This window comes from Phocoena phocoena, chromosome 9, assembly GCF_963924675.1.
Source record: "Phocoena phocoena chromosome 9, mPhoPho1.1, whole genome shotgun sequence".
Classification (NCBI taxonomy): Eukaryota; Metazoa; Chordata; class Mammalia; order Artiodactyla; family Phocoenidae; genus Phocoena; species Phocoena phocoena.
Genome location: NC_089227.1, coordinates 7352437 through 7377575, shown reverse-complemented (window position 1 = coordinate 7377575; position 25139 = coordinate 7352437). Strand labels below are relative to the sequence as shown.

Sequence of the window (25139 nt, the reverse complement as noted above, 5' to 3'; positions counted from 1 at the left end):
ATGCTAAAATACATAATATTCTATTCATCTATTCATACCGTTAGTCCTACTAGTACCAGCAGCGTTAACAGCAGCTAATACCAGCACCGATGCTATTCCAACTGTCTTACAAGAAACGACACACTGAATTGTCACAAAACCCTGTGAGGCACAGCCATCATCCCCGCTTCCCAGGTGAGGACCCTGAGGCTTAGAGCCTTTCATGTGAGTTGCCTGACACATGAAGCTGAGACACACTTCGATTATTCAGAAAAAGTGGTGCATTTAGAGACCGTGTCATTGATAAGCTTTAAGTGACTAAAGCTTAGCCTCCATGCTTTCCAAAGATGCCAGGACTGCCCATGGCGCACGGAACTCTGGTTCCGGACAGAGCTGCGCTGTCGTGAGCAGGTGAGGTCTGCTCTCTGACCAAACGTCTTTGGCTTAGCAGAGGGATGTGACGTGACCAGGAATCTCAATTTGTCTGGTACACACAAGTACTTATTATCACCAAGAAAGGATCTCATTTTTGCTCTGGGGTTGGGTTTCCTGCCTGGCAAGCAATGGGCTCCCCAGTTTGTTTCCAGAGAAAACATTTGGAAAGTCAAATTTCACTCCTTAACGCTAGAAAGGAAAGGGTTTATCGGCTAATATGAATAGGCTTATATTTCCCCAGAATGGAGCGGTTCATGCTTCACAAAGTGGCCATTGAACAGAGAGAGCCAACGCAGATGCAAAACCCATAAAGAATGATATTTCTGAACTGGGTCTCAGTGTGAGTGGAGACGTGTGCTCGGAAAGGGCATCTGGGTCCACCAGCACGGCCAGCGCCAGGAGGGCTGGCACGCGGCCGCTGCCTCACTCACTGGCCTCGCGGTGCCTGTCGTCTCCAGTGGACGGGACCGGCCTCCTGCTGGCGGCACCCACACGCCCACGGCGCACCTCCTGAGAACCGGGCCGGACCAGGCTTCCCGCTCACGGGCCATGAGATGGTGAGCAAGCTGCCTAAGTCCACCAAGCCTCAGTTTCCTCATCTGTGAAGTGGGAGCAATGACGGCTCGCTCCTGGATTACCTGGGAGGATTAAGCAACAAAAAGGAAACGTGCAAAGTGCTTCCCAGAGGCCCACTGCATACAAACATGGCAGCCATGCATGCAAACCATGGCGGCCGTGGCCACGGCCACGTATAGAATTTGAGGCATCCAGTGAGACAGCACTGCTCTTCTTTACTAACGGTAATGTTTGTCCCTATCGTCCCTGTCAGAGAATGACAGTGCACTCACTTTATCTTTCACGCCTCCATGAAGTCTTCAGTGTGAATCACTGCACACCTACGAAAGTGTCTCTCTCACAAGTGCAAACCCTTAGCTGCAGCTGAGCTTCTAGGCACCAGGGACACGAGCCTCGGCCTCCAGGTCAGCTCCCAGGCTGACCGCCTCCCGCCCACCCAGCCTCAGAGCATCCCTATGCCCACGGCGGTGAGGACGCTTCCCTCTTACCTGGCAGAGACATTGGTGAAGTGCATGTAAGATGATATGACCACGCCGATGCGTCCCTTTCCGCCCTGCAGGAGACAAGAGAGGTCATTAGAACAGGAAAGCACTCGTTCATTCACAGGACGGCAAAGAGCCTGCCTCGGAGGGGAAGCCAGCGTTACGCCCCTCCGGTCCCTGTTCTGGGGGACGGCAGCACCCAACTCAGCAGAGAACACACATATGGGGTGCTGATGGCAGGAGCAGGTGCTATCCGGGACATCCGAGGACACTCCCGAGGGCAGGTCTGCACAGAGGCGGCCAGTCAGTTCCTCATTTCCCAGCGAGGCTGGAAAAAACTGTGTTGGGTGGAAGCAATTAGCGTGACTTAATCACCCAGGTGAGAGAGACCCGAACGCCCCACTCACAGGCTGAGAGGGCTTTGAGGGCTGCACACAGAGCCCTGAGACGTCCAGAGTAGCAGGACAGCAGATCCCAGGGTGCTGCCAGCATCACTGTCACCACCTACCCAGCCCTGCCCTGTCACACACAGGGGACCCCCATCCGAGGCAGCGTCATGGAAAACGCATCACTCGATCCGTAACCACAGACATGCATAGCCCGGACAAGGCAGCCCGGCAGGGCCTCGGACCAACATTGCCAACAGGAGAAGGTGTCTGGAAGCACCACAGCTCCGTGACAGGCCACCTCGACCAGAACCGTGGACTGCCACCTTCTGAAACACACTGCCATGACCCAGAACGGCAACCAGCAAACCACAGCCCACCAGCCCACTTCTGCCCACCACTTGTGTCCCTATGAGTTAAGAACCATCTTAACATTTTTAAACAGTTGAAGGAAAATCAAAAGAATAATATTCCAATGACACGTGAAAATCATATGAAGTCCAAATGTCAGTGTTCCTAAATAAGGTTTGATTGGGACCCAGCACGCCTGTTTGTTTAGGAGCTATTTCCACATGGCAGTGGCAGGTGGAAGTAGACTGTGGTGCCCCAAAGCCTTGAAAGTCCCGTGTGGGTCTTTCAAGTAGAGCCAGCAAGCCCTGATCTAGAATCCCATGAGCCACCATGGCTGTGACAGCAACGTGCAGATCGAACGTCTACTCTTGAAAGGGAACGATGGAGGAAATTCAGGTCCAAGTCTGGCGTGTGACTGTCACCCAGGAGCGCTGTCCTCTCCGTCTCATCAAGGGCATGCCTTACAGAAACTCAGTGCAGACACACAATCAGTCCTTCACTGCTGAACCCTGGCACCTGCAGTTGTCACTACGCAGCTACTGGTATGTTTCTTGTATAAATTCACCTGCAGGGAACAACAGCGCCGTCAAGTCAGGCACGCGGGGCGGCTTCACTGCCCCCATCTCCAGTGCTTTTCGTTACGTACGCACAGGAAGTCTTCGAGCACAAACAACATTCTTTAGGACTGGAACAGCTTTTGTCTGCTCTTAACAAAAATCAGAATCGCTGACTACACAAGTCCCAGCGAGTATCCTCCACCAGCAACTCAAGACTAAACCGTGTGGAGGTGGGTGAAACTGTCCAGAAGAACCGCAGGCAATATCTACTCCAAACTAGTGTGAGGGGGGACTTGGGAAACAAACACCACCCTTTGTATGCGGCAGGGAGACAGGGGTCTCACAGTCTGGCCTCAGTCTGCCCTCCCCAGGCCAAGACGGTATTCCTGGCACTCCTGGCAGTAAGAGCACATTCTGCAGGGCTGGCAGGTTTTGGGGAAAGTCAGCAATCTCACCCCCCGCGGCAACTATGATGAACTTCCCTTAATGTCAACATCTGTAAGTTCAAATCACAAGAGGGCTTCTCTCTCATGGCATGTTTTCTAGCTCATCTTGGAAAGGGTTCATAGGCCACCAGAATTAGGGCAAGAGATGAGCAAACTGTTCCCCAAAAGTTTCAACATGTTCCAGTTTAATCCCACCAACAAGACTTTTCCCAAGAGGCAAGCGTAGTTTAGAAGAGGGACACGTTTTAGAGAACTCTGTGAGCTAAGTTCATCACTTGTGGCCCGGATGTTATAAATAATATTATAATTTGTTTCATTAAAAAAGTGAACTGAAATGGAATGCATGCTGAAGGGGGTGCGTCTCAAGGTCCGGGGACCAGAATCCTCTGGAGACACAGCCGGCAGCAGGTCTGGGTGCACCGGGCGGGCATTTCTCCCCAGGGTCAGGCACTGCAGCTGCCCCGGGTGGGTCAGGGACCACTGCTTCACAGGCCTGTGAAGGGATCTTAGGCAACAATGGCCCATCAGTATTATCCTCACGGTGTCAAAATCACCAAGCCAAGCCCAATGAAAAATACAGACGTTTTTTAATTGACAAGAATTGTTTTTGTTTTTTTTTAAAAAAAGTCTCTTTCTTTAAGTTTTCACCAAAACACAAATGTGGAGAGAAGCTCCTCAATATAACACAATCTTTGAATAAAAGCTCTGGTTAACTTAATTTAGTAAGAGAACTAACGGGACTCCCTGGCTGTCTGAGGGAGAATGTAATCAAGTTAGATGTCAGAAGAAGGAATAAAAGCAGAGAGCAGCAAACGCAGTGTGTGCACCCAGTGGCTTTTCCTCCGGGCCAAGTGACCCTCAAATGCCCCAAGAGTGGGAGCTCTGAGCATGGTCAGCCACTGTCTACCCTCCTCATTCTACAGGCAGATCTCAGTGCCCTTGCAGGAAACTCACACAGCAAGTCTGATCATTCGAAGGGAAGGTTCTTTTACACTAAGGTCCCTAACGCAAAGGGTTTTTGTGCAGCTTTTGAGTGTGAAAAGTCTGAAGGAAGAAACACATGAAGGTGGAAATGTCTATTTTTTCGAGACGTCCTGATGGTCATAAGAATTTGGTATAAAATATACAGGGCAGGGAGCAGCGCCCTTCTTCTGGGAAGGAGACCCAGCCACTGCACTCCCCGCCCTCCCTTCTCAAAGCATTCCTCCCACACGCTGCATGAGCTCCAGGTGTCTGGGAAAACGGATCAGATCTGAGGAATCCAGGGTAGTGCAGGAAAAGGCTACGGACAATCCAAGACAGTTGAGAAACTGGAGAAGTAAGAGGAGAGGTAGGTTCCAGAAGCTGGGAGGGCGGTAGGAGGAGGGAGGGGTGCAAAGCAGGTCAGCGCAGCCAGGACGATGCGCTGCTGTGCTCACAGCCAGCCCCGGGCACCCTGCAAGGGTAGACATGTCACGTCCCCTTCGGGCTGACCTGCTTGGAAAGGACCACAAGCCTGCCCACAATGCCAAGCCAGTCGACTAGCACACCTCAGGCGGCACACAGCCCAATGCCGTGCATCTTAATAGCCCCCTTCACTTTTTAAAAAGCGCTTCCCATGCAAAACAAAAATGCATGAAAATGAAAGGATTCCCTCCCAGGGGTCCCTAACCTTAGCTTCAGCATGTGCAGCTATGCATTCAGGGACCTCCATCCTATACATTCTGAAGCCACACTCTGGGAGACTGGATGACTCTCCCCGCACACACACACACCCTTAGAATAAGTATGAAAACCTAACCACAAACCCCTAAGGAAGCTGGAAGTTAGAGTGAAAAGGTGGGCCCCCTGGGCCCCCGAGCAGGTGCTCACCCTGCAGTGAATGACGACCACGTGCTGGGGGTCGCTGTTCAGCCAGGCCTCCTGCGCCTTGCAGATGGTACACACCTTGTCCAGGGGCGGCGCATGCAGCTCTGGCCAGCCCACGTCCAGAATCTGCGGGGAGAGAGAGGAGGGTTCCTGGTGTCCATCTCCAGAAGCCCTACGAAGCCATCTCATGACGGTTTTTTTTAATTTACCAAAATATTTCATTTTAGAGTAAAGAACAACGCTGCGTGCTCCTTTTCTAAAACTTAGTGGGAATTATGGCTCCTTTACTGGAAAGAAAAATATGAAGGATTATGTTTTCCCCAGGAGACATCTACTCCCGGGTCTTATCTGCTTTTCTGCAGCTGAAATGACAATTCCAGAAAGGGCTTTGCCGCTAATGGTGCGTGGCTCGTGGGGAAAGAGGCCCAGGCCTGGCAAGATCTGAAACAGGAGTTCTTGGCAGGGGCTGCCAAAATTCCTCCCTTCAGACGAAAATCGCAGTTTGGGAAAACGCTGAGAGCCATTCCTCCACACAAAGGGCAGATAACTTCTCAGAGGGAGATGCCTATCACACGTGACACTCCCCAAAGGAGAGGAGTGTGCCCAGGAGGGAGGGAGGAAGGCCTTCAAACCTCGGTTACAATTCAGGAACAAAGAAAGTCATCATCACGAGATAAGGAACCTGGCAGGTCTGTGGGCAAAACATGGCATCTCTGAGCCACCTGACACATTCCCAGCTCTAAACCTGAGGGCCACGCAAGTGCTGTTATTTTTGCTTTCCATTTACTTTTTTAAGAGGGGAGGGGAAGGCAGAGCTCTGTCTTATTATAAAAGCAATAGAAATTGTGTAAAATGATGGAAAAATTCAGAAAACCGCTGGAAGCAGGGAAAGGCCTACACCCCTTCCACCACTCAGAGCAAAAGCCTGTTCTGGCGAATCCCTTACACTCTTTTTTCTATATACATTTAGCAAATACATAAATTCTATACTCTGCCCTTGTTAACGAGCATTAAAACAGGGAATTCACCATGTTACTACTTTTTTTATCCTAATGGCTGCAAAATGTTCCAACATATGGAATACGGTATGCATACATATACCACATATACCGTAACTTACGCTTATGCAATCTTAAAAATTTCCCCCTAAATCTTTGCTGTTAAAAAGAATAATGGACGGAGAGGGAGTGCATGGATGTACAGAGGTGGCAGGAAGATCTTTGAAGTGAAAATGTTCTGGGTTTGATCGCAGTGGTGGTGACACAAATCTACATATTTGAGATGGCACAGAACCACACACACACACACACACACACACACACACACACAGCTGCTGCACGTAAACCCAGCGGAAGTTGCATGCAATCTGTGGATGGTACCAATATAAACTTCCTGGCATTAATATTTTACTATAAGTTATGCAAGACAGTACCACTGGGGAAGACTGGGCCAGGGGTATGTGGGATCTCCCTGTATTCTTTTTGCATTTTCCTGTGAAGTTATAACTATTTCAAACTAAAAAGTGTTAATTAGAAAAAATAAACCATGGATATGAACAGTTCCTAATACCCCTCACTAAGTCATATTCCACAAAGACTTGCTACAAACCCTTTTTGCACAAGCAGGATAAGCATCGTGGACCTTTAACAAAACTCAGAATATAAAGGGCTAAGATCCATACCTTTGGGTTAAGCTTTGTAAGGTCATATCTCTTTTCCGAAAGGTTTAACACCTACAAAGGGGAAATAAGAAGCTATTAGACTAAACATGGTCCTCAGAGATCAAAGAGGATACAATTGCATTCTCACACGCTACTTGCTTTCTAGATGTAGAGGATTATAAAAGATTGAAATGTACAGATATGTAATTGTCACAGAATGAAAAGCAAACAAAATAAACAAAGAATGACAGCACACAGATCCTACGGAACTGGACTTCGCCCCCAGAAAGCATGGGCTTCGTCAGAGGAAGGACGTGTGGGAAGGAGGGCACCTGGTCCTCAGGGAGCCCAGGCCCTGACACTCCGAGGCAGCCCAGAGACCCGCGCACTCACGGAGAAGCAGAGCTGCCTGCGAAACCTGACCACACCTCGAGGAAAGGAACAAATAAGGACAACGTTGGAGCAGAAGGGGCTCCCCAGCCTTCTCTCTCCGGAGATGGACACGCTCCTGGGGTGAGGGCCCGTGGTTCCTCTACCCCAGAACAAGCTGTCTCCTACACCCGTGGACCGTGGGCCCCGTGAGAACCTTCTTCAGAGGGCCGACGCCTGTGGCCTGACAAGACAGCTGTGGGCAGGGAGGTGTTCTGTCCCCACAAGCACCTGTCAGGGCACACAATTCAGACGTACACGGGGGAGGAGATGCACTCACCCCAGGTTCTGAACTCAGAAGCCATGGAAGACACACAGGTGTGTCTTTCTTCAGATTGTTCAAAAAGGTCCCTGTCCCCACACAAGGTGAGCATCCGGCAGCCTCGCCATTTTGCAAGGGGGCCTCTGGCCAGCGTGGAGGGAAGAAGTGCCCCAGCTCCCGGGGCTCGCGGGCTCAGTGAACAGCGCGCGGGGCAGGAAGGACGAGGCGTGGAGGGGACCCCTCATCCTGGGCCAGGTGTCAGGACGAGGACACCGTTCCTGCAGGGTAGGCGGCTCTGGGAGCGAGGACGGGCTGGGGTGATCTCAGGGGCTGGACCCCGCCTTCCCTGCCTGTCACCAGGCCATGCTGAGGATGGGCAGGCGTCAGGGGGAAAGGCCGCTGGGCCGCGCAGGGGCTGCTGGAAGCCACCCGGAGGTCACCTCCCCCTGCTCTGCTTCCAGGGCCACCCGCCCAGCCCTTCCAGGAGGCCGGTAAGGATGGCAATAACTACCCTGTCGTTTAAAGAGGTCTTACAGGCGGGTCTGGAGAGGTGCGAGAAGCTGTCATTTAACTCAAAGAGCGGAAGACGGAGCCGCAGGGCCGTGCTGCAGGACCGGCACTGGCACGGAGGGAACACGCAAGAGCAAGGGGCGAAGGAGGCCGTCCAGGAAGACTCTGCTCTTCCGCGGTCTTCCTCAACTGGGGGCTCCATCCGACAGCCTCACGTGTGTTTGAAATGGGGCCGGGACTGACGCCGGCTCCTGGATGCCCACCCTCCATCCCCCGATTCACTTCAGCAGGAGGGAAGGAACGGGGCTTTGGAGACGGGGACGCCAAGCCCAGCAGCCGGGGCAGAAGCCGGCGGCCCTCGGGGCACAAGTGAGGAGCCCAGACGCCCCAGACCTCCGCGGGCCGTGCGCGGCAGCCAGTACGGCCTCTGTGCGTTGCGTCCCCCTCCCCGGCACCTCTCCCATCCACCAGGCCCCCAAGGGCGCTGAGCTGCGTGGGGATCGGGCAGCCTTCCCGCCCGCAAGCTCCTCAGTCCACACATGTGGGCGCCTTCGCCAAGTTTCAGCAAACTCAGTGTCCCCCAACGTCCCCACCCTTGGTGTCCCCTCAACCGTCCTCACGCTCTGCGTCCCCGCTCACCAGGTAGTTGTCCCCATGCTTGGACCGCAGCATGCGCGTCACCTCCTGCAGGCTGTGCAGGTACGACTCCTCGGAGCAGCCCGCGGGGAAGGACACGGCAATGATGCGCTCGGTGATGTAGGTGAGGTCCAGCTCGCGGCCGTCCTCCATGGCGGGGCTCAGCCCTGCAGGCCTGGGAGACACGCGGCAGGCTGTCAGGGGAGGGGCTGAGTGCCAGGACAGCAGAAGTCGAGGGACATTTGCTCACTGTTCACACCTGGACCTGATCACAGGCATCCGGGAATTTACTGTGCCCCATCCCAGGAGGGCACACATCTCAACTTCCTTAACGGTCATGACTGGGGCACTATAAGCTACGAGCAGGGAATACACAGAGGAAGAGAGGCTCGTGGCAGAGCAGCAGGCCTGATGGAGAACCTGCAGAGGGAGGGTCTCAGTGGGCGGGTGTCGGCTCAGAGAGCCTGGACCTTGGAGGCAGGAGCCTTCCTTGCTCTGGGTATCACAGCAGGAGTAGGCAGCAGGAGAGAAGCCCATGGCAGAGCAGAGGCCAAGACTGGGAGAAACCTGCAAGTGACTCGTCCCGTCGGCACGAAGCGTCCTGCGGCAGGTGCGGAGGGCCCGCAGGCCCAGGCAGGAGGCTGGCCTGCCCTGCAGCGGGGGATGAGCCGGGAGGGAATCTCAGCAGCTGGGAGGCAAGCACTAGCGTCTCTGAGAAGGGCTGTGCGCAGGCTCTGCTGAGACCGCGCGTGGGTTAACCCGGGGCATGCAGCCAAGGGCAGGCATCAGGTATGGGAGGATGGGGCCTGGAGGAGGGTAAAAACGCCAAGCAACGAAGCCAGCAGAGGGGAGGGCTGCTGGTGTGGGGAGAGCCCGGAGCCCGGTGCGCCCAGAATAATGCTTCCTGCACGCAGCATCCAGGCTCTGCTTCACTCATCACTAGGACGGTGCTCTGGAGACCACGGGCCCCAGAGCCCCTCCCAGGAGAGGGCCCTAGGACTGCGGGTGGTGTCAGGGACGGAAGGCAAAACGTCCGGCGGAGAGGTGCCGGGGTCAACCCCAAGACAGCGACAGCCCACAGTGAAACTACAGAAGGGTGCAGGACAGTCACGGGAGAGCGATTTTAGTCCATCAAATTCCCCACCACCAGCTTTAGGGGTTTGTACTTGCTGTTTGTTTACTACTCTTGTTACATGGGTTTCTCGCCTAATTCTGAAAAAATTTTTAAAATACACCAGATGGTTTTAACAAACTTCCAGGCACCCAATCATCCAACTTCAAAACTGACACAGAGCCAACCATTTTCCATCCACACTCCCTGCTACCTCCTCTATCACTTTGACTGCATTGAAGAAATCCCAGATATTATATGTCATTTCACTTATAAATATTTTTGCATTTATTTCTAAAAGACAAAGATTTTTTAGAAATATCTACAATGCCATTATCACACCTGAAAGAAACCATATCTTTAAATACCCAGTATCATAAATGTATTTTTTTAATTGGTTTATTCGAATTCAAACAATCACCAAGATTTTTCTTCTCTACCTTATGCATCAGACATGAATGTAAAAGAGTTTTGTTTACTTTAAAAAATCAAATCACATTTTTTGACACTGGTATTAAAAAATAAAGAGTTCATCCCCAATGTTACGTTTCACAATCAAATCACAGCTACACAATTATTTATTGAATGTTTCCACAACCAGCGTTTCTAATGCTGGGAGATTACATCCAGAAAGCGAATGATATTTATCACCTTTGAGCATTTATCTTTAAAAATGAAAACGACATTAAGATTACCACAGAATAAAATAACACCGTGCCCAGGCTTCCTCTGTGAGATCTGACCCAAGGCCAGAGGCACACAAAGGAGTCTCGGTGATGGACACTCACCTGGATGGTTTGTCACAGCACAGAGAAGCAGGTGGTGAGGATGCCCCCGGAGTCTGCAAATGACAAAATAAGGGTCATTCTCAAGTCCCCTGTCCTGCCAGCCCGCACATCACAAACCTCACCGAGAAGGAGGAGTGGGAGCCCGATCCTCTGTTTAACGGTAAATGGTTCAGACCCTGAACTACTGGCTCCTCTCATCACCCGGGAGGGTCGACAGCTTATCAGGTCATCTCGGCCCTAAGACTCCAGATCCCAAGTGACACAATTCCATTGACCAACAGCAGGACGGCTTCCCACGTGGGACAGCACAACAATCCCCCGTCGGGGCAAGGTAAGCGGTCCCAGCACAGGTAAACGCTTGTCCTGCGTGTCCTGGTATACAGGAGGCGCTCAGTCAACATCGGCCATTATTGCTATCATTATTGTTAGTATTGATATTTACTTGAAAGAACCAGTTAAGGACTTTGAGGGAATTCTCAATTTTTTCCACTTTTTTTTTAAAAAAGCTTATCCAACAGGGAAAAAAAAACCTCAGGTTATAATTACTTTAGAGTTTACGTAACCCTTCCCTGTGTGTGTGTGTGTGTGTGTGTGTGTGTGTGCGTGCGTGCGCGTGCGTTGTAAGGGTTATGTTATACTCTAAGGCTATATATACACTCTTTCAGGAGATGCATCCAGCAACTTTGTGAGAAGGAATTATCCCCACGTTTCAGAAGTGGGGAAACCAAGGATCCGAGAGGTGTGAGGTCTTGTAGAAGATGGCAGAGGGGGAGGAGAGCCCAGACGTCCCCGTCTCATCTCCCAGAATGCCTTTCTCTCAGGAGGCTCCTCCCTCTACTGCCTTCTGTGAGCTCCTCCCTGCCCGCTGCATCAAACTTATTTTTTAAGTATTGGGCAAATGTAAACTGATCAGCATTTTAGAAAACAGCTTGTCCGTAAATATAAAATGCCCTTAAAAGGTCTGAAGCATGTGACTTAGCAATGTGAGGAATGACACTGAGGAAATTACTGGAAAAGTCCGTGAGACTGTCTGGACAGGGGCGCTCACTGCGCTGTGATATGTGTAACAGCAAAAAATAGACAACAGCCTAAGAGGTCAACCACGGCGCCTCAGTTACATTAGATAAACCACGCTACCCTGCAGACGGCGCGACACATGTGTGGGCCTGGAGAGAGGCCGTGACCTATGACGGCAACAGTGCTGACGACCACAGACGGCCACGTGGCCGCTCACCGGTGCAGAGTACATGATTCACACACAGACCCACTCACTCCTATACACGCACACCTGGCAATGTGTGGCCAGAGTGCAGGCTGACGGGGCAGAAGTTTGCTTCTGGAATGTCCCGTTACATTTTTTCTTCTATGTGCATTTTTTTCCCTTTCTGCTTAGAACACAGCTCACTTCTGTAACCGGAGAGAGAAAGCGTAATGCCTCCAGGGTCAGCTCAGATGAAGTTCCAGCTCCTGGTGTGGCATTCAGGCCTCACGGCCACAGTCACGGAACTCAGACGCCCTTTTGGAAGGCAAACAGGGAGGAAGCCGCCAACATGGGGGTGAGTACGCAAAGCTGACTGGAGACCTCTGCTCTCAACTATCGACCAGCACAAAGGGATTGATTCTGTCTTCCGATACTTACAAACCTCTCTGCGTTTTCACTCTGCAGACTCCGGTCTGTGAGAACACACGTGACAAAGCAAAGCAGGAGAGAAGACCATACCCTGGGGGGAGGGAAGGCCACGGGGGCCCTGCGGACCAGCCCCACCCGCTGACGTCCAAGCACGGACGTGACCAGGCCATGCTGCCCGCCGCCAGGCCGCCCCCTCCTCGCTGCTTAGGCGGAGAGGGAACGTCCCTCGTCATTCCTGACACACGGAAGCTGAGTTTCAAGGGAGCCACAGAGACTCCTCCAAAAGCCCCATCCTTCCATACTCTCTCCTGGTTTGACCTGAAGGTCGGTCCGAGAGAACCGTTTTAGTTTTGTTCTGTAATTCCCCCAGAATTAGCACAGGAGCGCGAGATACTTCCTGCTCTAGAAGGCACAGATCTGGGCAGCTTCCGGGCCTTGGGAAACATCAGGCCCCAAGAGGGCAGTGAGGGTGGGCCTGGAGGGGTAGCACCCACACTCCCCACAGCAGCTTCACAGAGGGTCCGAGCCAGCCCTCACCCCCAGCAAGTCCTGAGCTCCACCACCCTTTGCATGATGGATGTAAGCTAGATAGACGGTAAATACATAGCTAGATGGTAGATAGGTAGACAAATAGATTGGATAGGTGATAGATACATGATAGGGTTAGGTAGATAGATAGATGATAGAAACATACACACACACATACACGCATGAAAGGTAATTAAACACATAGATACATACGGACAAGCGATACAATCAGAAGGCCAGGCCTCGGCCTACCCTCCCAGCATTTCTCAGTTTCACCTGCAGCCTGAGCTGTGTCCTTTGCCAACTTACACTGAAGTAACACACACCCATTTAGGATAAGCTGACACCATCCATAAGCGTAAGTTTGTCCATAAAGAACGAACTCCTTGAAGGCAGGCCCTCTATGCCTTCCAGTACCTGTCCCCATCTCCTAACTGGATGACAGGGGCTGGAACTGCCACATACATACCGACTGTGCACCCCATAAGCATAAGTTTGTCCATAAAGAACGAACTCCTTGAAGGCAGGCCATCTATGCCTTCCAGTACCTGTCCCCATCCCCTAACTGGATGACAGGGGCTGGAACTGCCACATACATACCGACTGTGCACCCCATAAGCGTAAGTTTGTCCATAAAGAACGAACTCCTTGAAGGCAGGCCCTCTATGCCTTCCAGTACCTGTCCCCATCCCCTAACTGGATGACAGGGGCTGGAACTGCCACATACATACCGACTGTGCACCCCAGCCTGCCGGTGAGGCTCCTGGCCACTCTTTAGGTGAGAAGCCTAGCGTGGAGGTGGGCTGAGGGACATCACATGAAGCGGATGCCACTCAGGGGGGTGTGGCCAGTGCCAAGGCCCTGCGGTGGGACTGTCTGGATCTCAGGGACCAGCAAGGGAACCAGTGAGGCCAGAACAGGTACACAGGAGGGGAAGAGTGAGGAGGGGATCTCTAGGATGAAAAAGGGAGGCCCTCCGGCAAGTCAGGGCCCCCGAGAGGCTGGAGAGAAAGCCCCTGCCTCCTTTCCTCGCCGTGCTGCCCCTGCACCCCACAGCAGCCAGCCGTGCCTGGGGCGACAGGGCCTGGGTCCATCGACCACGCAGCCCCCCGGGCTTCACTATGGGAGGCAGCAGTGTTCCACCGGCACTGTCCCGTAAGAGGCCACAGGTGACTGAGGTCAGGAAGCAGACCCACTCGTGGTCGGCCACCTGGTTCCCAGCAGGAACCCCAGGACGGAGATGTGATTCTCCTCACTTCACGGTTTGGGAAAAAGCATTCAGAAGTACCATTAGGTGTCTAGAATCTCACAGTTAACATGCAGTAGCAACTTCTGACACCAAAATTCTGGACTCTTTCCATCCCCCGGCCCCCGACAGTCCACAGCCTATCCTGCTGAGCCTGTCCCTGGGTCAGACTGGAATCAGTGAAGTTAGAGGAGCTTTTCCCTGGGGAGCTAGTCTAGCCCTACGCCTGGAGGATGGAGCAACCGAGAGCAAGTCGCCACTTCTAAGCCAGTTTCTGAGGTTTGATGTGCATGAAATCCCGCAACGGGAGAAAACTTCATTCTGGGGCTGTATCTGGAACCAAGCAGATGATACGCAGGGGACGGGACCCCGGATACACTGGATAGAAGCCCCTTGGCTGCCCGGGGAGCTCTGCCGTGAGCAGATAGCGAGGGGCACGCCCCACGCCCAGTGGAAGGGGCCTGACCATGCCCAAATACCGTGCTTGTCAGGAAGGTGACATGTGATGTCTCTGTGAGTCTTTACTTGGAAGCAGAGAATTTATCTACTTTTGGGGCTAAAAAGCCAAAGTCTCCCTCTATCATCACAGTATATTTCATGCCTTAAGAATAACGGAGAGGGCTTCCCGGGGGGCGCAGTGGTTGAGAGTCCGCCTGCCGATGCAGGGGACACGGGTTCGTGCCCCGGTCCGGGAAGATCCCACATGCCGTGGAGTGGCTGGGCCCGTGAGCCATGGCCGCTGAGCCTGCGCGTCCGGAGCCTGTGCTCCGCAACGGGAGAGGCCACAACAGTGAGAGGCCCACGTACCGCAAAAAATAATAATAATAATAACTGAGAACCAACGTACAAAAGTTTCTTGAAGACAGTCCCTCGCTCATGAGAAACCCTGTATCCTGAGCTCGTGGAGGTCTAAAGAAGCCTCTCTACTTGTAGACCCCTGGACCCCAGATCTGCGCTGCAAACGCCTTTTCTCCTGCTGTTTTGTAAGAAGAAGCTGTCCGCCAGCCTTCCTGGGGAGGCTTCGGAGGCTGAGGGCTGCAGGCACCACCGCTCTCCGTAGACCCGTGCCAGCGCCCCGGGTGATAGCAGCCCAGCACCTGCCGTGTTCCTCCCAGTCTCCAGGGCGATGCAGCACCGTCCCCACCTGCCTCTGCCCTGCCCAGCCTCCTTCACCTGTGTCCCCTTTGGCACACGCTTAGCACAGCTCTCAACTTCTAAACGTGCTAAGAAAAATAAGGGCAAAGGGAAGAGACACAGGTGGAATCCGTGCTAAAGGTTAAACATACGAAAGGTAACCCACAAAGCCTGGGCTGCTCGAGGGGCTGCTTCTCCTTAAAGGTGCTGCTTGAGGCCCAAAGCTCATCTGCTTTGGGACCCCAGTGAAGTCACTGGCCTCCCTGATAAAATGACAGCTTTGGATCCAGCGCTTAGAAGGTCTGGTGCAGCCCTGTAAACCCTGAGTCCACGGATCCAAAACAGAGAGGAGGGAGCCATCCACCAGATAAAGAATTAGATGACCTGCCCAGGGGCTCTCTTGTTTAACATATTTTTCAAATTATTAAAACTCATTTATTTTCCTAATGGGGTTATTTTTATATTTGAAATAGATGTAGCAACAGCAATTCTGCAATCCTGTGGCCATCTTTCAAGAGAGCACAGTGACCACCATGACATGTGCACGCCGACACAAACTTCTGTTATTAAAAGAGAACAGAGAGGGCTTCCCTGGTGGCACAGTGGTTAAGAATCCGCCTGCCGATGCAGGGGACACGGGTTTGATCCCTGGTCTGGGAAGATCCCACATGCCGCGGAGCAACTAAGCCCGTGCGCCACAGCTACCGAGCCTGCGCTCTAGAGCCCGCGAGCCACAACTCCTGAGGCCCGCGCGCCTAGAGCCCGTGCTCTGCAACAAGAGAAGCCACCACAGTGAGAAGCCCGCGCACCGCAATGAAGAGCAGCCCCTCCTCGCCGCAACTAGGGAAAGGCCGCGCGCAGCAACAAAGACCCAATGCAGCCAAAAATACATTAATTAAATAAATAAATAAAATTTTTTTTTTAAAAAAAGAGAAAACAGAGACTGGTGCACCATTCGCCAAGACCAGGGGTAGCTCAGTCCAAAACACTTGGTGACACTGGCCCAAGTATCGCTGGGAGAGAAATGCTTTGCCACTGATAACGGCGCCTTTCTAAGAGGGCAGACCGCTGGAAGGAAGGCTGGGGTTCAGACAGGCACTCCACCGTTTGGGAGCAGACGCAGGGCGGCCATGTACTTCCAAACAACAGAGGGAGAGAACAGTGGGGTCCTGGGGTCCTGGCAGGGACTACCAGCGTGAAAAGACCACTGGAAGCTCACGGGGGACGAAGGCCAAAGCACGTGTCCAGAGTGGGAGGGCAGCTGCTCCCCGGGCGCACACCCTGTGGGCCCCGCCCGGGCTGAGTAAAGACAGGCACCCACGGTGCCCGGAGGGGAGGTGGTCCCCTGCGCTCACAGACGTGCGTGGTGTATGGGGCAGAGGGGGAGGCGGGATCCTCATCCACTGGGCAACACCACCTCCCAGGAACCGCTGGCTCCCCAGGGTGGGTGGGGCTCCGGGCCCCCGGGCCCCCAGCCGACCTGAGGCTTACTTGGTTCAGTCAAACATCCTGCACCACCTCAAATCTACAGCCGAACCTCTGCTACCCTGACGGGATGCCAAGAATTACTAGGGGCCCTTGTATCTTATACTTTTTCAAGGAAAAGATGTAGTCGATGCATGACAGCAAACGAACACCCTGAAGGCCTTACTCTGGACGCAGAATGTGCGTCGAAGGCTTTGGAGGAGGGTGCTGCAGTCACAGCCAGCAACCGTGTCCAGGCCGAAGGACGCCAGGCTCCGTGTCTCCAGTAGTCATCCATGAGAGGCGATCGCTGGCTTCCTGTAGGCTTCCACGAAAAGTGCTTAACGAATCCAACGCGGCAACGACACAGCACCAATGCCACATCGCCAAGGGCCCCAGCAGAGCCTAGGGGACAGCCTGAAAGGCTTATGTGAGGGATCGGATTCAGGGTGCAGAGACAACAGCTGCTATAGGCCATGTGCCCCATCACCCTCCAACGCAAAGGGCAGGAAAGTGGAAGGGAAGACATTCGGAGTGAGCCCCACTACACAGCAAGTAAGCAGTGCGGCCTGGGCTAGAACCACGCCCACACTGCTCACCATGGCCACCCTCCGGGCATCTCCCGGAGTCCCTTCCGGCCCTGGCGGCTGTGAACGCAGGGCCACACAGGGACAGCCGGCTGACCCAAGGCCAGGGTTAGCCACATAGGCTGTCCCTGCATTACTAGGCCCTGCTCTCCTTCAGATGAAGGCCTCTAAGTACAGGTAACTGAACCTGAATGCTCCAGCTGTGTGACCTTGAGCAGGCAGCATGCCCTCTCTGTGCCTCATGCTCCTTACCCATAACATGGGCTGATAACTACAGCAACCTTCTCTGCAAGGTTGTTGTAGAGTTAAAGCAGCAAAGGCCTGTCACGGACCCAGAACAGGGCCCAGCACAGAGTAAATGCATTAATAGCATTTACAGAGACATATTCTCATGTGTTTTCTGGGAAAGCATGAAACGGTGTGAAAGGAAAATGAGAACAGAGAAAGCAGTGCCTTAATGAGAACCACTCAGGGGTCAGTGAACGCACGTCGGCAGAGGAGGGGAAGCCACAAACAGTTCCCCGTGAAGACACAGCAGCACCCATCCCTGTCACAAGCACACTTACACACACACACACACACACACACACACACACACACACACACACACGGTGGACAAATCAAGCCTGTGTTGCAGGGGTTGATGCTAATGCAGCGTTCTCATGTCCCCTTGCCACAGGGTGAAGGGTGGGGACTGGCCTGGCTCAGGAGGCCCTGGGTGAGCCCCAGCCCAGCAGCCTACCTCATGGAGTCTCCCTCACTCTCCATCCTCACCTTGCAGCCCTCCTTTCAGTTCTCCCAACACATTCGCTCCCTCCTGCCCCAGGGTCTTTGCACATGCTCTGCACCCACTTATTCAAGCCCCACCTGCAGCTCGCAGCTCAGATGTCATCTCCCCAGCAAAGGGGCCCCGTATGCATGTTCTGTCTACCTTGGTCTTCTCGACCGCACTGACCTCAACTTCACAGAAACAACCAGGGTGTGAATTCTTGTCTAAGCTCTACATTCCCCCCTTGAAGACACAGCAGAGGCACTGGCGGCTGGCTCCCAGATGCAGCTCAGCCCTGGGAGCGGTGCCCTGAAGGCAGCAGGCAGCAAAACACAGAGACCTGCAGGATGAAGGAAGGAATAAACCAAGCACTCATTTCAAAGATTCAGAGGGGTGATCTGGCCACGTTAAGAGGCGGGGGGGGGGGGGGGGGTACTGTTTTACATTTCAGTAACGAATATCTACCTAGCTTTATTTTTAGGATAACAAAAATAAACGGGGGGACTTCCCTGGTGGCGCAGTGGTTAAGAATCCGCCTGCCAATGCAGGGGACATGGGTTCGAGCCCTGGTCCGGGAAGATCCCACATGCCGCGCAGCAACTAAGCCCGTGTGCCACAACTGCTGAGCCCACGTGCCACAACTACTGAAGCCTGCACACCTAGAGCCCATGCTCCGCAACAAGAGAAGCCACTGCAATGAGAAGCCCACGCACCACAACGAAGAGTAGCCCCCGCTCACCACAAGTAGAGAAAGCCTGTGCGCAGCTACGAAGACCCAACGCAGCCAAATAAATAAGTAAATAAATAAATGTATTAAAAAAATAATAATAAATACATGGGGTACATTTACTATTTAAGTGGCTTAAACGGACTCATCATCTAAAAGAATAGCAGCTGAAGAGTAGCAACTCTCTGCACCGCCCCAAGGTTACAACATATGGAATCAATGAAAGGGGAGTGGTTGGTTATTAGGAAGAAATTTTCCATTGAAGAGCCAGGTGGTGAAGCACCAACTTCAGACAACCCAGTGACCATAAAGTACAGCCTGTCCCCACAGACCGTCAAATGTGGGTTCTTCTCACTGGCTGGGTGGGACTCATATGCTGCGCCCACCCGGGTCCTGGCTACTGTGACACACGTTCTCACCAACAGGATCCTCCAGATCACCCTGTGGAAGCGTTTGGTGAGATCCCCGCAAGACGAAACCGGAGCAGAGGCCTTCCTCTCCAGGCACGCTGCCGACCATACCGGGGAGCTGGTCGCAGCTCTCACCAGGCTCGCTCCCCGCACCCGCTCACGGGGAGAAGGGTGGCACTGGGATCCCTGGGCTGGAGCAGGTGAAGACTGCACCCCTGCTTCCCACCTCCCCTCGCCCCCTCTGGCTTTCGGGTGAAGAGCAAAGAAAGAAAGACCTTTAGCGAATGCCATACCGGGAACTTGCCAGGGCCTGAGGACACATCAAGGATGCCAGCTTCCCCAGAGTTGCCGGACCTGTGTGCTGGTCCCAGCCATGCTGACCAGCCCCGAAACTTGCGTTGTGAAAGGTCTTATAAAAAGGAACAAAAGGCACGTTGCATAACCACAGCCAGATTCACAAGGAAGCACGGGACTTGGTGGCAGTGCACAGATGTCACCGCCAGGCTGGGGACTGGGGAGGGGGCTCCATTAAGATCAGCTGAACATCTCTGTACATTCTGTGTTTGTTTCTCCAGGAAAATGGAGTTAAAAGTACATTTAAAAACTTTTTGAGGGACCTCCCTGGTGGTCCAGTGGTTAAGACTCCACGCTTCCACTGCAGGGCACATGGGTTCGATCCCGGATCAGGGAACTAAGATCCCGCTTGCTGCGGGGCAGAGCCACAAAAAAAAAAAAAAAAAAAATTTGAAAGGCAAGAGCTACCCACATCCAGTTCAAATATAAAAGCATTCATTTGTTCACTCACTGCCCGGATAGCAGGGTGCAGGGGTGATGTGCACCTGCTTTGGAATCCTAATGCCTAGGTGAGGCCCCAGCTGTCTGACCTTCAGAAATTACCTCTCCGTTACTCAGTTTTCTCATCTGGAAAGTGGAGGTATTGGGAGGATTAAATAAGGAAACACGTGCAGAGCTAAGAACAGCACCTAGCAGGTAGAAAGTGCTAAATGAATATCAGCTTTGCACCCAATCCTCGTATTCGGGCACCAGGCAGGGATTGGCCCCTGAAACGCAACTTCCCCACAAGCCCACATAAAACACAGTAACCACCCAGGACCACAGCACCATTCAAAGAAATAAGACTCTGGGAAAGAAATCTTCCCAAAGTCAGACAGCCAGCAGGACACCGTTCCCTTCCAGAACGAGAATACCAGAAAACAAATTCATTACCAGGACTGCCCACCTTAAGAAATTTTTTAGGATTGCCCACCTTAAGAATTCCTTTCTTAATGCTCCTACAGGTGACCAGTGATTATGATGAATTACTAGAAAATACACACCCCTCTTAAGTTAGGAAACTAAGGTAACCCCCAAGCTCAACTATGAGAAGCAAGGTTTTGTTCGCACTGAGATTATGTCTGTGCTTATTCGTCACCAAATAATCAGAATTCTGAGCTGCGTAGGCTGGTCTGAACCATATGTAACCCAGAGGCTGATGAAGGAAGGGAGGGAGGCGTCCCCAGGGCAGGAGGGTGGAGACAGTGCTTTCACAATCAAGTCCGATGTCCCCAGAGGGGTTGATGGGCAGAGGTCCTCAGCTCTGGCGGTGGCCGTCCCCAGGAAGCAGAGGGCGGGGGGCCAGGGTCAGGGCTCGGTGCTCCACGCGACTTTCACTGCCCCATCGCCACCCAGCGAGGACAGGGGCAAACAGAGGAGAGACGCCAGGGACAGACTCGGTGCCAAGTGCAAGTGGAGGCCCTGCAGATCCCTCTGGGGAGGAACTCACTGTGCTGCGGAGGGGCACAGCCAGTTTCTCCTTGCAGAAGCAGCTCCCTCCTCGCGCCCTGTTCCCTCCCTGCCACTGGCCTGATGCAGGCGGAGGAGTGGTGACAGGAGGGGCAGCTGGGAGCGCAGTCTCAGGGCTGCAGCACAGGGGCCCCAGCCCCACAGCGGAGCAGAGGGCTCAGTGACAGCACGTAGGCCTGCGCTCAGGGCAGGGACGCGGGCTCTGGCTGAAGGCTCCTGCCAGGGCCCTGCAGGGACCGGAGAGGGACCAGGAAGGACCACACAGGGCGGGGGGCCGCGTCCTGCTGGCACTGCCGAGTCCCACCTCCCTGGGGTGCAAAAAGGTTAGGCCCGTCCTCGTAAGTTCCCCCAGGAAACTTGCCAGGGTTCCTGGGAAGGCAGGTGTCCCAGAAACTAACAGGTGCGTGCCCACCCGCCCGCCTGCCCTCCTTCTGTCCTTTTTAATTAGCACAAAACCAAGAAACAAACATACAAACGAAGTCAAAGTGCATAGCTGGACCAGAAAGAAGAAGCAGATGCCATAATACCTTCATTAGCTCCTGAACTGTCACGCTCCTTGGGCTCCGAGTTTCCAGGAGGCCAAAAGGAAAAAGGAGGTGGTGGCTGGACACACGTCAGACCGTGGGGAAAACCGTGGCTGAACAGGTGGCCCAATCTGTCTGAGGCTGGATTCAACCTGCTCACGGGACACCCGGAGCTACAGGAGGAAGGACAGCCAGTGCCGCGCCAGGAGCGGCCAAGAACCAGAGCCCCATCCCCCACTTCGGAACCAGAGCCCCATCCCCCACTTCAGAACCAGAGCCCCATCCCCCACGTCGGAACCGGGGCCCCATCCCCCACGTCGGAACCGGGGCCCCATCCCCCATGTCAGAACCGGGGCCCCATCCCCCACTTCGGAATCAGAGCCCCATCCCCCACTTCGGAACCAGAGCCCCATCCCCCACTTCAGAACCAGAGCTCCATCCCCCACGTTGGAACAGGGGCCCCATCCCCCACGTCAGAACCGGGGCCCCATCCCCCACTTCGGAACCAGAGCCCCATCCCCCACTTCGGAAGCGGGGCCCCATCCCCCACTTCAGAACCGCCCTCCCCTCCCCAGCTGTCTACCCTGGAGGCTGTCTGATGGATTTCATTTTATGAAATGGTCGGATATGTTCCTTAAATTGAGAGGGAGATTCATGTAGGCCCATTTTATAATTACATCTAAACAGGCATTCTTTTATTTTTTTATCAATTATTCCGTAACAAGGACATTTCATTTCTTCCCATAGAGGACCATGGGGAGGGTTGTGGGAGGCTCTCACAGCCCTGTCCCTGGAAGGATGGCCAGGGGGTGGAGGGGTCCGCTCTGGAGGAAACCACGTGGGTTCTCCTTCCAGGCCAGACGCAATGGAGGCCCCGAGCTGAGGGACTCCAGTTTCTGTCTTAGGCCAGCTCGGTCCCCACAGGACGGCAGGGGCTTCCTGAGAGGGGCCGCGGGGGTGAAGGGTAATCGGGCCACCTGTCCCTTTACCTGTCACGTCAGCAGGATTTTTAACTCTGCTGAGCATCGGTTCTCACGTCTGTGAAATGGGTCAACGATGGCAGCCTCCTGGCTCCATGAGAGGACCGGAGAAGTCCAGAGGCACCTAGCCCCGTGTCTCATGGCGGTATCTGCTCAAAGCCAGACTCTTCACCATCGGGGCCCCAGACGGAGAGACGGTCCTAGCCCAACTCCCGCATTTCACGCGTGAGAGACGTGATTGGGAGGGGAAGTGCACTCTGGTGGGGGAGCAGACGGGGCCAGGTGTGGTGCCCCAAGGACAGGCTGTTTACTCCTTACTCCGTGGTGATGGAGAACACGCCAAGCCTGGGGATCCAGCTCTCGAAGACACCATCAAATTCCCAACAGGAGCATTCTCGGTGCCAGCCAGGGATATGAGCAGCCCAGGAGTGACCTGCAGCCCCAGGAGAGACCAGATGCACTCTCTAGAAAGTAAGGACCTGTGTGATTATCGCTGGGGTCATGTCACTCATCCTGGGAGGGCGAGAGCTCTCTGCAGAGAGAGGGCTTCAGCAGCAGTGATGTGAGGCCACTCCGGGTGGTGCCCAGTGGGGCAGTGTCCTGTCCTGCAGGCCCATCCTGCGCCAGTGCCCAAGCTTCCCACCAAGGATGGCCCCACTGAAATCCAGGGGTCCAGAGGAAAAGGCAGGCCCCCTTTCTGAGAACATCTCTGAAATGGTGTTCCCTTTTTATAGGTGAGGATATTTCCCACATTTAAGTTGCTTAAAATGAAACAGAGAGGTAAATATAAGACTGTGAATGTGGAATTAAATGCTGGGTGACAATGGATCACATTCAAGAAAAGACAGGGACTTCCCTGGTGGCGCAGTGGTTAAGAATCCGCCTGCCAATGCAGGGGACACGGGTTCGATGCCTGGTCCGGGAAGATTCCCACATGCCGCAGAACAACTAAGCCCATGCGCCACAACTACTGAGCCTGCGCTCTAGAGCCCGCGAGCCACAACTACTGAGCCTGCGCTCTAGAGTCTGCAAGCCACAACTCCTGAGCTCGCGTGCTGCAACTACTGAAGCCCACGCACCTAGAGCCTGTGCTCCGCAACAAGAGAAGCCACCGCAGTGAGAAGCCCACGTACCGCAACAAAGAGCAGCCCCCGCTCGCCGCAACTAGAGAGAGCCCACGTGCAGCAATGAAGACCCAACGCAGCCCCCCAAAAAAAAAAAAATTTTTTTTAAATAAATAAATAAAAGACAAACACATGTTCAATTAAAATGGAAGATGAGTCTTGGCTGGAGCAGCTGGGAAGCCACGTCAAAGTTTGGGACCTACTGCTCACTGATTGGAATTAAACTCTGTCTTGCCCTCCAAGAACCAAATAAATGAGGTCACACCATAACTGACTGGCCCCCCCACCAATCAATAACCGTATGGTCACTCCATTCACTCTGGAAGACAAATGCCTGCTACCCAGGGCTGCCCACTGAATGCTCAGAGCCAGCCTCCACCATCCTGTACTGCCTCATCCACCAACCAGCCCACAGACTACCACATCTGCTGGCTTCTGTCGCTGCCGAGTTTAAGGAAACCTTGTGCAAACCACTGAAACGTGAGCCTCAAAAGAAAGAGATCTGTTGTTGCTACAAACACGGGTGGGTGTTCACGTCCCCGGAAACGCACAGTCATCAGAGCTCTCGACCTAACCAGGTTGTGTAAAACCCAAGCAAATCCGGAGGACTGATGTGGTCAGATCATCTCCTAAGTCTCCTTAAGCTTTCATAACACTTGGAGGGACGTTTAGAGGACTCATTGTGGGTGTACATTATGCAAAAACAGGACAGGGGAGCCTCAGCCACTGGACTGAACTCAAAGACAGGGCTATCAATACACCGAAGACATACAGCGACTGTTGTGTGTGTCGACAGCTGCTGTCTGTGTCGACACAGTTAAATACTAAAGTGAGTCACGGTCAGGATTCTGCGGGTTAACTGACAGGTCAATTCAAGAACCACCTACACATTCCGATTATTTTTAATGACAGGTCTGACTGAATGTGAAAGCAAATCGATGACATGTGACAGTCCTCATGACTGTTATTACATGGAGAAGAGAAATGGTTAAAGCCACTTACCCCAGACCCATCCTAGTGTCTTCCTTGCACTATCTCTCATGACCCATATGGCGGCCCCCTGAGCCGGGAACCCTTACCATCCGCACTTTGCCAAAAGGGAGCTGAGGACCAAATGCCCAAAGTCACCCAGCCAGTGAGAAGCAGCGCTAGGACTCAGCTCACAGGCCACCGTGTCTGCTCCCAAACCTGTTTACGCCAAATGCATAAGAGGTTCCCAGCTCCTACTCACCACGGTGGGCCGCCAACTTCCCGACTACCCTAGCACCCCAAAAGCCAAGACCACTCAGCCCTCCACCACGGATTCCTCCCAGCTTGGCCTCTCCTCCTGCCCGCCTCTCAGGTTTGTATGAGAATTGCCCACTGCAGGTTCGTGGGGAGGCAGCTGGGAAGTGGGCTAGGGTCTCTTCTTTCTGATGGGCAAGTGAGGGGAAAAGGTCTGAGGACCCCTAATCAATGACTAATCAACTGGGGACTCCCCTGGTGGCACAGTGGTTAAGAATCTGCCTGCCAATGCAGGGGACACAGGTTTGAGCCCTGGTCTGGGAAGATCCCACATGCCACAGAGCAACTAAGCCCATGCGCTACAACTACTGAGCCTGTGCTCTAGAGCCCGCGAGCCACAACTACTGAGCCCACGAGCCACAGCTACTGAAGCCCATGCACCTAGAGCCCGTGCTCCACACAAGAGAAGCCACCGCAATGAGAAGCCTGCACACCGCGACGAAGAGTAGCCCCTGCTCACCGCAACTGGAGAC

The 25139-nt window shown here is 53.6% G+C and overlaps 1 protein-coding gene across 1 annotated transcript in view; it reads right to left on the bottom strand.

The window, feature by feature from the left end:
• Positions 1-25139, bottom strand: part of TNS3 (tensin 3) — a 188087-nt gene that overhangs the window by 114734 nt on the left and 48214 nt on the right. Inside the window, exons 5-9 of the mRNA XM_065884480.1 lie at positions 10457-10509; positions 8561-8732; positions 6742-6792; positions 5064-5186; positions 1479-1543 (exon numbers count right to left, since the gene is read on the bottom strand). Coding sequence (XP_065740552.1) covers positions 1479-1543; positions 5064-5186; positions 6742-6792; positions 8561-8732; positions 10457-10509 — 464 coding nt within the window. The remainder of the gene's footprint in view (positions 1-1478; positions 1544-5063; positions 5187-6741; positions 6793-8560; positions 8733-10456; positions 10510-25139) is intronic.